Consider the following 14,870-nt stretch of genomic DNA (forward strand, 5'->3'; position numbering starts at 1 on the left):
AAATAACTCAATTTCATTTCTTTTTATGGCTGAGTAATATTCCATTGTATATATGTACCACAACTTCTTTATCCATTCATCTGTCGATGGACACTTAGGTTGCTTCCATGTCCTGGCTATTGTAAATAGAGCTGCAATGAACATTGTGGTACATGACTCTTTTTGAATTATGGTTTTCTCAGGCTATATGCCCAGTAGTGGGATTGCTGGGTCGTATGGTAGTTCTATTTTTAGTTTTTTAAGGAACCTCCATACTGTTCTCCATAGTGGCTGTATCAATTTACATTCCCACTGCCCATTTTCTGATTGGGTTGTTTGTGTTTTTGATATAGAGCTGCATGAGCTGTCTGTATGTTTTAGAGATTAGCCCCTTGTCAGTTGCTTTGTTTGCAAATAGTTTCTCCCATTCTGTGGGTTGTCTTTTCCTTTTGTTTATGGTTTCCTTTGCTGTGCAAAAGCTTTTGAGTTTAATTAGGTTCTGTTTTATTTTTGTTTTTATTTTCATCACTCTAGGAGGTGGATTCAAAAAGATATTGCTTTTTATGTCAGTGTTCTGCCTGTTTTCCTCTAAGAGTTTTCCAGTATTCGGCCTTACATTTATGTCTTAAATCCATTTTGAGTTTATTTTTTTAAATCTGTTTATTTGGCTGCATTGGGTATTTGCTGCGGCATGCAGGATCTTTTTTGCACAGCACGAGCTTCTCTCTAGTTGTGGCACGTGGGCTCCAGAGCACAGGGGCTCAGTAGTTGTGGCACTCGGGCTCTCTAGTTGTGGTGCACAGGCTCTAGAGCACGTGGGCTTAGTTGCCTCATGGCATGTGGGATCTTAGTTCCTTGACCAGGGATCAAACCCACGTCCCCTGCATTGGAAGTTAGATTCTTAACCATTGGACCACCAGGGAAGTCCCCATTTTGAGTTTATTTTTGTGTATGGTGTTAGGGAGTGTTCAAATTTCATTCTTTTACATGTAGCTGTCCAGTTTTCCCAGCACCACTTATTGAAAAGACTATCTTTTCTCCATTGTATATTCTTGCCTCCTTTGTCGTAGGTTAATTGACTATAGGTGCATGAGTTTATCTCTGAGTTTTCGATCCTGTCCCATGGGCACCACTCTTAAAAGGAACATCCACAAACTCATATTCATTCAAAGAGAGGAATTTAAGGTGGTAAAGAGTGAGACCGGGCCACTTCAGGCCAGGGCTCTGAGGAATGACATACAGTCCTCAGATTTTGTGATATTAGGTTTATTCTTTGTAGCACGTGGAAAGCAAAACTCAGATCAGTTAAACAATATTGACTTCCTCCTAGTAGAAGAAAGAACTTCATAATAATTAAAGCTTTCAAACATTCTGTAGGCTCTTGTGTAAAGGAGCTAGCCGCCCCCTCCTTTGCAGCCCCCCTAGAAAATCAAGACTGAATGATCCTCCATCAGTGGTGGTATAGAGATCATTCCTGCATTTGCCAGGTGGTTGGACTTGTCAGCTTAGGATTCTATGCTTCTAAGAAGTTTTCACCATTTTTCTCTTTGTTTGGTCTATCATTCATTCTCAATTCTCAATTAACTCATTTTGTTTTCAGTATACTATTGGATTGCCTAACACTTTAAATCTAATTGTTGCATATAAGCCCATCATCCTTAAATTCTTAGCTTTAGATATCTACTGTTTTGCTATCCATACAAGGTGTTACTTATCTGAGTGGCAGGAACCTAAATCAGTTAAGATCTGGAGGAGAAAATATCCAGCCTCCTTGTAGGGCTTTGAAAGCAGCAGTATGTTGTGGTGACTGATGGCAAGAGAGGAAAAATAGCATGGAATTGAACAGTTGTTGTTTTTTACCCCTTACATAGAAGAATCTTTTCCCCTTACATACGTCTGTTTTTAGGCTGCTCATTTCATGGGCATCATGAGACAAAATGTGGGAACAAAAGAGAGATGTATATTTTAAAAGAAAGACCTAGTTACATCACAATATAAGACATTTACTGTTTCAGTGTATATGTTGCAATCCCTAAATTAAGGCTACTGAAGCCCAGCTATTAGGATCCTTGTGTGGCAGTAAATACTAGTGCAAAGCTACTAAATACTGTTGGTCTTTAAAACCCTACACAGATACCGGGACGTGCGTTTGTGTAGCTAAGACACTTCTCCATTTCTAAATATTTTTCCTTTTCAGTTCTCATGAGCCATGACGCTAGAACTAGTATGATGGATTTAAGTTAATAATTGCTTGTAATACATGTTTAAAAAAAAAAATTGTGTATTTTCCAATGATCGTAGCATTGGAGGTCCAGAATGGCACCCGATGTACACTCGTCAAATGCACAGTGAGGTGGTTTGAATCAACAGCCCTCAAATTCTAGGTATTTGGGCACTGCAGGGTCATCAGATGTGGGTGCTAAGTTTGTGTCTATAAATATATATAAATAAATATATATAAAGATATATATGTAAATATAAATATATAAATATATATTTATATATATATATATATATGAGCATCCTCTTCTTGGTCCTCCCACCCCTCATTCCCCCCCCCCCGCCCCCCCACTCCAGAGAAAAAAAAACCCACTGGGAATATAAAAGTCATGGTTCACAATTCTAGAGGCTTAACCTAAATAGCCTTGAGCTTCTCTCGGTAATCCTACCACTGCAGGGCCCTAATTCCAGAGAAGGGCCGGGGCTCAGGTTTGCTCAGGCTCAGTTCTGGGTTTGGGACTAGAACACGGTTTAATGGCAGGAGCAAAGGCGAAGTCCAAGAGGCAGGAGACGGGAGGGTGCCAGGCTCCACGTGATCCTGCCCCACGGGGACCTCGCCTGGGCCGCCCAGGACGCAGCTGGTCAGCTGAGTGGAAAGCAGGGACGAGCACGGCGGTCTGCACTGGCGTGAGAGGGGAGACACATCATCACAGAGAGAAACCCAAGAGTAGACCAGTTTACTGCTTACAGTGGACACTGTGGCTCATCCGTGTAGCAAGGAAAGGAAACAACACAAACTGATACAAACTTCGGAGGCGATACAGGCCACCGTCTTTCTTCAGGGCCACCATCCAGAGGTGTGGGGAAAGGGAAGGGCCAGGCCTCTTCCTTCTCAAATCAATCAGCGTCCAGCAAGATGAGCCCACAGAGGGGGGAAACGTGCTACCTCCACCCCCATCCGTAGAGTCCAGTCTCTCCTAACAAACACTTCAACCGCCGTCTACTCTGGGGCGTCCCAACCCTCCCCAGCAGGGTGGCCTCTTCACTCCGCGGCCGCAGCACTAGGGGCCGTGGCTGGTCTGGTCTTCCTCTCGGCCCTCCTCAGGGGCTGAGGGCAGCTCCACGGCGGCGGCAGGCAGCTCCTCTTGGGCCTTGCTGAGTAGGGGCTCAGCTCCGGGCCTGGTCCCTTCAGGCAGCCGGGCGAGGCCCGGAGAAGGCTGCCTGCTCGAAGCCTGAGCACAGGGGGCCGCAAACAGATCCAGGAAGTAGCCGTCCCCTCCCGGGGGGCCCCCCAGAGCTGGCGGACAGAAGGAACTGGGGAAGGGCAGGTCCAGCAGGCAGGGGTCATTCCAGGGGACTGTACCTGTGGGATCAAAAAGCACAACAAAGAGTAACTAGGATGACGGGTACCCACCACGTTCAACGTGTTCTGTGACAGAGTCCCCTCCCTGCTCCACAGAAACACGGGTTAGGACCCTGGAGCGAGTCTCCCCGCAGGACCAGGCAGGCTCCTGTCTCGAGGTCCTACGGTTGGGTAACAGTGACACAAAGTGGACCGTGGGTCAGGCCGAGTGGGTGCCCTCTCACGCAGGCAGGAGACTGGGAACCAGCATCTCTTCTTCCCCTTCTGCTGGAACTGAGTCCTCCTAAGATGGTCACTTCCAGGATTGCAGGGTCCAGGTGGCCCATCGGATACTCACATCAGCTACCATCTATCCTGTGCCAAGTATTCCACGCATGTTGTTCCTAATCCAGACCAAGCCCTCTAAGATATGGGAATATTATCCCCGTTTCAGAGTCCAGGAACCTCAGGAGAGCCAACAGCTGAGCTGGACTTTTAAACTTTGCTTTTCCTCACTCCAAAGCTCTCTTGCTGATTCTTACTCTGCTCTGACACCTCCAAGAAACTTGAGGAAGAAGAGCTTCATAAAGACAAGCGGTCTTTCTTTAAGTAACAGTGATTCACTCACCCCCGTGCCTTCCCTCCAGCTCATAAGGCTCTCTCCCTTCTCACCGTCCTCAGTCACCAAAGGCCCCTTTCTCTTCCAGCCCCGACTCACCCATGTTCCCGGCAGGTGGCTGCAGCAGGATCTGCCCTGATGGAGGGCCTGGGAAGTAGCCCTGGGATGTGCCCCCGCTGGGGCCATAGGACAATGTAGACAGAGAGTCTTCCAGCAGTGGAGGGGTCAGGGAGCTGGGCATGTGGAAGGGGAAGGGGTGCAGGTATGGAAACTGGGGCTGGGGGTGTTGGAAAAGCTGGGTCTGTGGAGCCTGGGAGAACTGGAACGGTCCTGGCTGGCTGCCGGGTTGGTATTCCTGGGGTTCCAGCTCCTCCAAGTACGAGCAGGAGGGGGGTGGCGTGACGCTGAGAGAGACAGAGGAGTATTTGGTGCAGCTCAGGTGGCGGCCCCATTCCTACGGCGCAGCGAGGCTCCCCTCCCCACCTCCACGACCCCAGACCTGCCGCCGCCTGTTCTCTCTCCTCCTGCTCTAGTGTCTCATCCTCGCGCCTGCGCTACTGCTGTGATGTCCTAGATCCTTCACACCCCAATCCTCATCACATTTACTACTCCTTGCTTCTCCCAGTTACCCTCCCCCCTCCCAAGCTCCATCTATCTTTCCTCCTCCTGTACCTCCCCCAGGATAAGTCAAGTACCACCGCCATTAGGTTGCGTACCTTGTCCCCCACGGCCCACAAGGGCCATCCTTGCGGCTGCTCTCGTTGCCTGGGGTATCCAGCAGCAAAGACATCAGCTGGGAGGTGTGCATGGGGCCGAGGGGGAAAGGAAGGTTGGCTCTTCGGACAGGTGGGGGGCTGAAAAGCGGTGGGGTCACGTCCACCCTCTGGGCACCCTCACTCTGTTGGGTCGGGGCCAGAGTCTGGTCAGATGTCAGCAGCATGGGGGGCTCTAGGAACAGAGGTCAAAGGTGGGTTGTAAGAGTACGAAAGTGGAGGGCAGCCTTGGCAGCGCTGGGTGTGGCCCAAGTGCACAAAGCCCGGGTCCCCCTGAACAAAACCGTGGGGAGCTCCAGCCACTCCCAGGTCTTTCAAGAAACAGTCCTTTGACTCTGCTGTCTTCCGCACCGCTGTATTCCCCAGACAACCCTCGGAAGGTGGTTAGCTCACCTGGAAGGGGATCCAGTGGGGACTCCTGAGCGAAGGTCCCAGGCTCCCGGTCCGCGGGCACAGCAGGTGGTGGTCCGGCTGCAGAGCTGGAGGGAGACGAGTGAAGACTGTAGCTCGGGCAGTCCCTGGATTCAGACTGGGGCTTCAGTGTAGGGAAAGGGACCCAGATTTCCAAACTGTGCCTCCTACAAGGCACTGGGCAACTTCCCAACCCCACGCAGTCAAAATCCCCCTAACTATTAGCCATCACCTCCCTATACCCAGCCTTTCAGTCCCTTCTCCCTCTAGAGCCCAGGATCCCAGCTTAGCCCCCAGTTCCTGCCCACAGGGACGGGCCAGGAAGAGGAGAAAGTCTTACCTGCACTGGTTGCTGGTGGGGCTGAGGGCGGGGCCACCAGTAGCGTCCTTGCTCTCCTTCCCAGTCATTTTCTCCACTTTTCGCCACTTTGCCCGGCGATTCTGGAACCACACCTGTAGGGGAGAGACACCTGAAGAGCTTGAGAAACAGGGTAGAGCCTGAGGCTCAGTCCTGCTGTCCCATGATGTCTCCGTGACTGTAGGAGGTCACTGCACCACTCAGATTGGCAGGGAAAGGTTCATCGAGATGGCCTCTGAGGCACTTTCCTCTTCTCATATTCTAAGGCTGCGGCAGTGTGGAAACGGGCAAGAGCACAGCCCCATCTGAGGCCTCACCCCAGCCCCTGCCCAGGAGGTGCTGAGCACTTGTTTGGCTCTCCCAGAGTGCCGGCGCGTGGGTTCTCCTCCCCCCGAGACCGAGGGCCAGTGCCCTTTACCATGATGCGTTGGGGGGTGACTCCCACCGTCTGGGCAATCTCCCGGCGCTTATCGCTGTCTGGATAGTGGTCTTCTTGGAAGAGCCTTTCTAGCTCCTCCAGCTGGTCTGGAAGAAGAAGACACTGGCTTGAGGATGAACACCAGCGATGCGGGAGCAGAGGAGAGAAACAGATGCCCTCCAGATGGGACCGCTGTCCCCAACCCGAGGGCCTCCCCAGAGCCCTGCGACTAAGTTCCCCATTGGGCTGGGGCCTCCTCTCTCTCAGGCTTTGTGGCAGGGAACTGTGTGGTGTTTACTTTCCTGCCGCTTTCTACCCTGGGCCCAATTTCATAGTCTGATGAGAAAACCCAACCTTTCCCTCTGAGGTCAGAGGTCATGGCCTGCACAGGTCAAGAGAGGACCCAGCCAAAGTGACGTACAAACAAACCACACTCCTCTCTCCTGGGGCTGCTGCATTCTCTGTTGAGCCCAGCTTTCCCAGAGGTGACGCCAGGCCCCCTAGGTTTCCGCTCACCTTCAGGGACTTACCCGAGCGGTACAGAGTTCGCGTCTTCTTCCGGCCCTGGCAGGTGACTTCCGGGGACTTCTTCTGGTCTGTGTTTTGGCTGTTCTGGGCCAACGTGCTGAGGAGGTTGGCCAGATGGCAGGAGCCCCGGCCTGACCCACAAGGCACTGGGTTGTACGTGGCCCGGGCTGGGTTAGCGACACTGGGAGAGGCCGTGGAGTCCGGACCCACAGCGTTAGGCTTCCTCTGCTCACCGGCGGCGGGAGAGTAGGGCCTCTTGCCCAGCTTCCCCTCTCTCGCCGGGAGGGGGTGCCCTTCCCCCGGAGGCTGGGGTCTAGGCGGGCCCAGGGCTCTGTCTTTGCGGACAGCCCCTGAGCCCTGGCGCTGGCAGGCTCTCCCAGCACCGGCCCCAGCTACTTCTCCAGGGGCCTCTGCTGGCTGCTTGTCCCCGGGAGCAGCGCAGGAGAGGGGCACGTCCTCACCTGGGGCTTCCTGAGTGTGGGGGGCTGAACTCTGCAGGGGTTCCTCCTCCTCCTCCAGCCTGGCAGCCGGGGGCTTGTCTCCGCCCTCCTGACCTGTGGAGAGCCGGCACCCCCTGACCTTAGCTCGGGAGAAGGAAGAGCCTGGTCTGCAACGGGTGTTCTGTTTGATCTGAAGCTTTCATTTGTCCACTTATCAAATAGGGTAATCATTCCAGGCGTACCTTCCTAACTCGGCTACTGTGAGGATCAAATTAGATTATCCCACAGCTTGGAAAAGCAAAAGCAAATAGATGCAGCCATGAAGGGCCTGAGCTCACGTACCTAGACAGTAGGGGTGCAATCCTAATTTGGGGGGAACTTACTCTCTGTGAGTTCCCTGTTTTCTCCCCGAGACCTGGAATGTGAGTTTGAGGGACAGGCATCTATTCAGGGGTCTCTAGGGGACAAATGTTGGGGTGGGCTGGGAAGAGAGAGAGAGAAATCCATGGAGACTGTGCTGCTTCTCAGACTGGACCTCGTTCCTGCAGCAGACACAGGCGTCAGTGCTCAGAGCAGGGACACGGAGGGACCGAGTGGTCTCCAGCAGCCCAGGCAAGGACATCAAAGGAGCTAACAGGAAAGTCCACCCTGACCTCCCACAGAACCCACTCTGTCCTCGGCCACCCTCCTCTCCCTCATACACACCCCCATCCCCTCCCTGCAAAGCAGAACCTCACTCAGGGGCCTCGGGCCCAGGTGAGCGCCCTCCTTTCACAGGTAAGGGAGAGTGACCTGGCTGGCACTGAAAGCTCCTGTCACGCATCCTCCAAGCTTGTCTGTCCTTCTCTGAGCTATGACTGATTCATCAGGACTTTACCATGTCTCAGGCATTGTGCTAGGCACCGTTCAAACATTAGTCCAGCACGCGTGTAATCCTTGTGAGGAAGGCATGTTTATAGCTCATTCTAACAGGAAGAAATGTGGACGAGAAAGCTGAGTGATTTGCCCAAGCTCACACGGCGCAGTGCTCTTGATCACTAGACAGAGTCCTTCCTGGGGTCACCAACCCCGCCCCCATTCCCCTCCCAACTTACTCATAACCTCCAGATCCCAAACCGTCTCAGCTCAAGGAGCTGCTTTATCATTTCTAACTAAACTGGAATATTTTTAAGTGGATGCCCACTGGGGACTAGGAGCAAGGGTTTTTTTTAAATGAAAGTTGCATGAGATAGAAGGTCTTAAGGAACGACTTTCTAACAACGTGTAAGAAAGATGTAGGTCATGGGCTAAGGCGCTCGCTTTGTCAGATTGTTTCCTAGGGTACAAGCTGCTGAAGGGGGTTTGCAGGCCTTCATGGCGGCACGAAGCGCCGAGGCTGGATGGTGAAATGGGGAAGGAGGGACAGACGGGTTTTACAGCATTTTAGGAGCGCTTGTAGCCTAGCAAGCCCGGTACACAGTAGGTGCTCAGTAAATGCGACGTATCCGGGTGATAGGCCCCGGTTAGAAAGGTGACGGGTGTGGGAACCTAGAGCAGAAGAATCGCGGCCCTGCTTTTCTTCTCTTCATCCTTGGAGATCCGAACGCCAAGGATGCGGGCCGCGGCGTGGTGGGCTCCCTGGCCCCCTGCCCGCTCCAGCCCCTCTCAGCTCCCCTCCAGCACCCACCCTCGGCCTGCCGCTGGGCCCCAGCCCCTCAGGCCCCCGCGCACTCACCCCGCGGCTCCGGGCTGGGCTCCATGGCCTGGACTCCGGCACGCGGCCGCCGGGCTGCTTGCGCGCCGCCTAATGAAGCCTCGCGCGCGGGCAGGTGTGCGGAGCTGCGAGCCGGGGTGGGGGTGGGGGGGCCCGCGTCCCCACCCCGCCGCCGGCGAGGCCCACTCGGGAGGGCGGTGCGTGGGGCAGCTGCGGCTGGCGGGGCCCGGGGGCCACGCCGCTGCCCGCCCCCGCCGAGGCCCGAGCCGGGGCAGGTGCGGGCTCCGCGGCGGCGGCCCCTCCCCGGTGGGTGGGGGCTGCACGCGGGGCGTGGGCGAGAGCCCGCCTCCGGGGTCGCGGTCGGGAGGCTCGGCCTGGAGGGCCAGGGCGTTCGGCTGGGGGAGGGGGGCAGCTCCCTGGGCCGGACTGGGCAATGGGCTTGGTGGCGCCTTTGGCCTTGGAGACAGAGTCCTTCCTTGTGAACTGTGGAAGGCGACTTGGGGAGCCACTTATCAAGGGAGCCCCAGACCCTTAACAAGGGTTGCCCGTCTCCCAGCTGCATCACTGAGGTTTCCCCAAGCCTCAGGATTACTGAGCCCTCAAGACCCCCCCGTGCCGATGGGAAGGTCCGTGGAGCACGGAGCTGTCCTCGAGGATGAAAGCGAGCTGGAAGAACCCAGGCTGCAGGGTGAAGTGGACACCTCTTGAATGCGACACAGTTGCACGGGAGGCCGCAGGTAAGCCGGGAGAAAGTACTAGTTCGTCAAAGTTTTGTCTCATGTTTCCACCCACTTGATATCAATTTTTTTGGCTGAGAATGAAGGGGCGTCTCGTAAGGGAGATCTCACAGGTGTGACCTTTACGACTCCCAGTTCCTGGAATGTTTCTTGTCTGCTTTATAACGTAATTTCAGGATTTAAAATCCTCATGGCCTCTTTCTTCCATCTGCCCTTGAGTGGGAGGTGCTGGCTGGATTGAAACAGGTGCTTGGTGCTGGAGGTTTGGGGGGAGGGGGTGGTCCAGAATAGAAATCAGGTGTTTTGCTTTTAGGATTTAAAAGACTCTGGACACCACGTGCTTTCGTGCTGTAATCACCTACTGGTACGTTTTTCCTGTGCCTTAAATTCCTTTCAGGGGTTTGGCCTACACACGTGAACTTTGGAGAATTACTAGTTCTTTCTGAAATATAAAAATTATAAACGAGTTAACTCCGTGACAACATGACCAAAATTCCAGGCATCTGGTGTTTCATTCTGACTCCTATAAGACTAATATCCTCTAATAAATGAGGGATTTAAAAATAGGGCCCAGTTTCAGCTAGAAAGGAAGCATTCTAGGCCATGTGAGCAAGGAATGGGGGGCAGTGAAGTCGCCTTCTTTGTGAAACCATCGTTTGGTGGTGACATGGTGGTAAATGGAATGCAGTAGTCTGCTTGATTAAACATTTACAGCACACCTACCGTGTGCCAGGCACTGTGCTGCAAGTCACCTCCTGCCTGCAGAAGCTTACTGGCAGAGAGGGGATTAGAACAGTGACACAAGTAAATGGACAGTGTCCGTACCAGGAGGTCGGTGGTGAGTTAGAAGGACGCACGGAGGAGTAGGAAGCTCTGCTGGGCTCGGATTGGGGGTGGGGCAGGAAAGGCCTTCTTGGAGAGGGTGACACGTGAGCTTTGAGCTGAAGTTTAAGGGAGAGGCATTCTTACCATGTCACAGCCCTGCTTAAAACCTGAAGTGGACCTTGCCTGCCTGTGTGATAAAAACCAAGCTCCCTAACCAGGAGAGGAGCCTTCTGAGGTCTGGTCCTTTCCTCTGAAGCCTCAGCTCGCCTGCTTCCCACACCCAAGTATTCCAATTTTAATGTCTCTTTTGACCTAGTGTTTTTCCCCTGGATCAGAATTTCCTAGGGAATTTGTTTAAAATGTGGCTTCCAGGCCCCATCCCCAGAAATTTTAATTAGTATGTCCAGAGAAGCATCCTGAAAGTGTAACAAGCCCCTCAGGTGATTTTTATTCACGTTAGAGTTTGAGACACTCGTAGATCTGCAAAAACAAAGTCAACTACAACCATCCCGGGGGATGGAAATAGGGAAAGTGGATGGTGGGGGAAGGAGATGACCTGTTGTCCTTTACTGAGGTGTCTGCTGCAGTGAAAGCGGGTCACAATTAATTTCTTAATAGGTTATCCTATCTCATTAAATTAAGAATAAATCATCCTTCCCTGCCATCACTTATGTTGTATTTCCTCTCACCGTCTCTTTGCCCTCTGCCTGGGTGAAGGTCAGAAAAGCAAAGACTCAAATCACCCATAGACTGGACACCACCCTTACACAAAACTTTGAAAGATACAGAGTCTAACCGTATAAAAGAGTTTGCTCTGAGACTTAAGGAATTGAAAATGTTGGCATTTTCTAAACACATAAATAATTGAATTTGTTGGGCGTGGGCTATGACATTAGGGAAATCGAAGCTTTCTCTCTCTCTCTCTCTCTCTTTCTTTCCTCCCTTCCTCAGTCTTGATATTCTTGCCTTGTTGTTTTGTGGTTTTTTTTTTTTTTTTTTACAAATGATATCGTTTTCTTTATTTACATGAAAATTTGATTTAATGGCTGCAAGTGAATTTGGTCTAAGAAGGCTTGGGATAGTGTCTTGACGTGTTTGGTTGAAAAGGGATTGTACTTAAGATATATGCTGTGGAGAGTGCTATCTTTCAGATAGGGAAGGGAGGCTGCTCTTATTGGGAGGGTAAAAAGATACTGTTTTAGGGGTACTTGGAAATATTTATTTCTAAGACTTGGTACATGGCATCTTCATGATCTTCAGGCATGTTCATATACCAACCTTGTTTAGAGGGAAGGATTTTTTTGGGGGGGGGGGCGGTGCGTGGAGGGGAGGAGGTTGTCCTTAGTTTTCAGAGCCAAACTATAAATCACCACTTCCACCCTCTTAGCAAGAGCCATTTATTCCAACATCTTTTTCTTCTCATGGATAGGAGAATGACAACAAAAAAGAACAGGTCTGATGCGACTAAAGGGTATAATTAATCTTTTTTTAAAAAATAAATTTATTTGTTTATTTATTTTTGGCTGTGCTGGGTCTTCGTTTCTGTGCTAGGGCTTTCTCCAGTTGCGGCGAGCGGGGGCCACTCTTCATCGCGGTGCACGAGCCTCTCACTATCGTGGCCTCTCTTGTTGCGGAGCACAGGCTCCAGACGCGCAGGCTCAGTAGTTGTGGCTCACGGGCCCAGTTGCTCCGCGGCATGTGGGATCTTCCCGGACCAGGGCTCGAACCCGTGTCCCCTGCATTGGCAGGCGGATTCTCAACCACTGCGCCACCAGGGAAGCCCTATAATTAATCTTTTTTTCCCCCATTCTATGTAGAGTTAACCATACAATTAGTTTAAGCAAGTGAAATAAGATTCTTTGTCCTTCCTCCCTCCCTCTCTATAATGAGAAAAATAACCAGTAGAAGGTGGTTGACTGAGAAAATTTTTCAAAGCAGAGACACAGGGTAATTCATTCTTGCCCTACATGCCACTTCTGGGAGTAGGCAGCAACAGGTCATTGGAAATCCTGGGACCAGAGGCAAGAATACGGTTGTGAAAGGCAGAAATCTGAACGGGCCCTGGGTCGGGAGATCACCTTCCCAGCAAACACGGGAGGTAAAGGCCCCAGGAAACAACCAGGAGGAGAAGCACCCTCCAAGGCAGGGGAGGGCAAAGGGAAACCGGAGCTCATCACAGGTTCGGGGACCAGGACGTCCTGAGCCCGAAGGAGGCCCTTGGCCGGATGATCAGATAAACGCCATGGGCTCACCATGACAGAGCTGAGGGTGCCAGTGACGGGGGAGACACGGGGAGTTGCCAAAGTCTCTGCAGAGCTGCTTCCTTTGGAAACCCCGGGAAAGGCTGGCTGGAGGTGATGGGCATTGAGAACACCTGGCTAGAGCAGAAGCTGCCCTGGCGGGGAGAAAACAGGTTCTGGCATGAGTGAGCCTGGTCACTTCTGATCCCCGTGCCCCAGACTCCCGAGATTTCATGCATCTAACAAGAATAGTGACCGTGTCTGAGCAACGTAGTTGCTGCTGCTAGTTTTTAATCAGGCCGTCCTCCTAATAAATCCCTATTGCTTGTGTTTTGTAGTTTACAAAGTACTTTCCCTTCCATTCGAATCCCCTCCTGATGTACCTGTGTTCTGGAGACAGACTATCTTCTTTCTGCTCTGTTCTGGTCTTTTCCAGGATTGCAAAGCTGTAATGCTAACTGTAGCCCAGCATTTAAGACCCCCTCAAAACCCAGCCCAGCCTTCCCTCATTCTTCATCTGGGGCTGCTGTTCCTCCTCCTCCTCTCACCCCCCACACACACCCTCGTCTGGTCTCCTCATGGTCTCCTCTCGTTCTAATCTTGTGGTCCTCTCTCAGAATGGCCCTCGCCTTCTCATGCCTCGGGACCACAGAGCACATCGTTTTATAGGCCCGGAACATCGTCCCTTCCCTTTTATGTCTGTAAAAGTCTTACTCATACTTGAAAGCCCAACCCAAATAATCTCTCTCCCGTGAAGCCTATCCTAGCTTTCCACCGCCAGGAGGAACTACTCCTTCCCGTATCCTCCCACCGTGCCGTGTGTACCTTGATACTACATCACCTAACACAGGCTGACCTGATGAGAGCTCTGTATGTTCTCCACCGGATGGTGAGCTCTTACATGTGTTAACATACATCGGTTCACGCCAGGCACTTTCTACTTGCTCTACAAACATCAACTCATTGAATCCTCACGACAACCCTATAAGGTTCTATTGTTAGCCCCATTTTATCGAAGAAGAAGCTGTGACACAGAGAGCTTAAGTGCTTTGCCAAAGATCACACAGCTGGTAGGTGGCACACCCAAGATCTGAACCCGGTTGGTCTGGTTCCCGGCCATACTCCTAACTACTAGGCTTTCCTGTTTATGTCATTTATATTTGCGTCAAGATCCTCCAGGGAACTGAATGTCAATATGATGACATAGTATGAGTGTGTTTCGTGTTTGGTAATTGCAATCATTGTTGCTTTTGTTGTGGTCATCCATTTACAATGCTTGGTGTCAGTCTATTTATCTCTTGTAAAAATAAAATACAGTGTGTGTGTGTGTGTGTGTGTGTGTGTGTGTGTGTGTGTGAAAAAAGAAAAAGGTACAAAGTTTCAGTTATGCAGGATAAGTCCTGGAGAGCTAATGTACAGCCTGGTGCCTGGAGCTAACAGTGTGTATTGTATATATAAAATTGGCTACAGGGTAGATCTTATATTAAGTGTTCTTATCCTACACACAATAATAAGGATAAAGGGGTGCGAGGGAACTTTGGGAGGTGATGGAAATGTTAACGGCCTTGATGATAGTGATGGTTTCATGGTCATATATTTATCCCCAAACTCATAGAGTTGTATACATTCCATACGTATGGTGTTTCAAATGTCAGTCATAACTCAATAAAGTAGTTTTAAAAAGTAAAAAAAAAAAAAAAAAGATCCTCCAGGGCTTGGCATGGTGGTTTGCACATGGGGATCAATGATTGTGCGTTGACCGGAAGTTGATCACCATTGCCAGGAGTTAGCGAGCAGCGTGGGGCGGGAGGTGGCTATGGCTATGACTGTACAAGGGAGCAACAGTGATGGAGCCGTTCTGAGCCTTGACCGTGGGGGTGGTCGCGTGAGTCTACCCGTAAGATAAAATTGCATAGGACTAAACAGAGTTGACCCTTGAACAACACGGGTTTGAACTGCACAGGCCCACATGTGTGTGGATTTTTTTAAATAGTAAATACCATAGAACCGCATGATCCATAGTTGGTTGAATCCGCAGAGGTGAAGCCTCAGATCGGGAAGAGCCACAGATACAGAGGCCAACTGTAAGTTATCCATGGATTTTCGACTGTGCAGAGGGCTGGTGCCCCTGACCTCTGCGTTGTTCAAGGGTCAAGTGTATATATGTATAGACACACAAATGAGTGTGTGTAAAACTGGTGAAATCTGAATAAGGTCTGTGGATTGTGCCAGTATCAGTTTCCTGGTGTGATACAAGATGTTTCCACGGGGAGAAGCGTATATGAGA

At 51.3% G+C, this 14,870-nt stretch overlaps 1 protein-coding gene across 1 annotated transcript; it reads right to left on the reverse strand.

Annotated features, from left to right (window-relative positions):
• Window positions 1–2,584: 2,584 nt before the first annotated feature.
• Window positions 2,585–7,287, reverse strand: NOBOX (NOBOX oogenesis homeobox; the record flags this gene model as incomplete). Its single annotated transcript, XM_082398755.1, has 7 exons — window positions 2,585–3,562; window positions 4,260–4,564; window positions 4,877–5,108; window positions 5,327–5,412; window positions 5,685–5,882; window positions 6,020–6,227; window positions 6,651–7,287. Coding segments are annotated over 7 exons (1,968 nt in total), but the record flags the coding sequence as incomplete, so codon positions are not given.
• Window positions 7,288–14,870: the final 7,583 nt, after the last annotated feature.

The sequence above is a fragment of the Balaenoptera borealis genome (assembly GCF_965194805.1).
Source record: "Balaenoptera borealis genome assembly, chromosome: 7".
Lineage (NCBI taxonomy): Eukaryota > Metazoa > Chordata > Mammalia > Artiodactyla > Balaenopteridae > Balaenoptera > Balaenoptera borealis.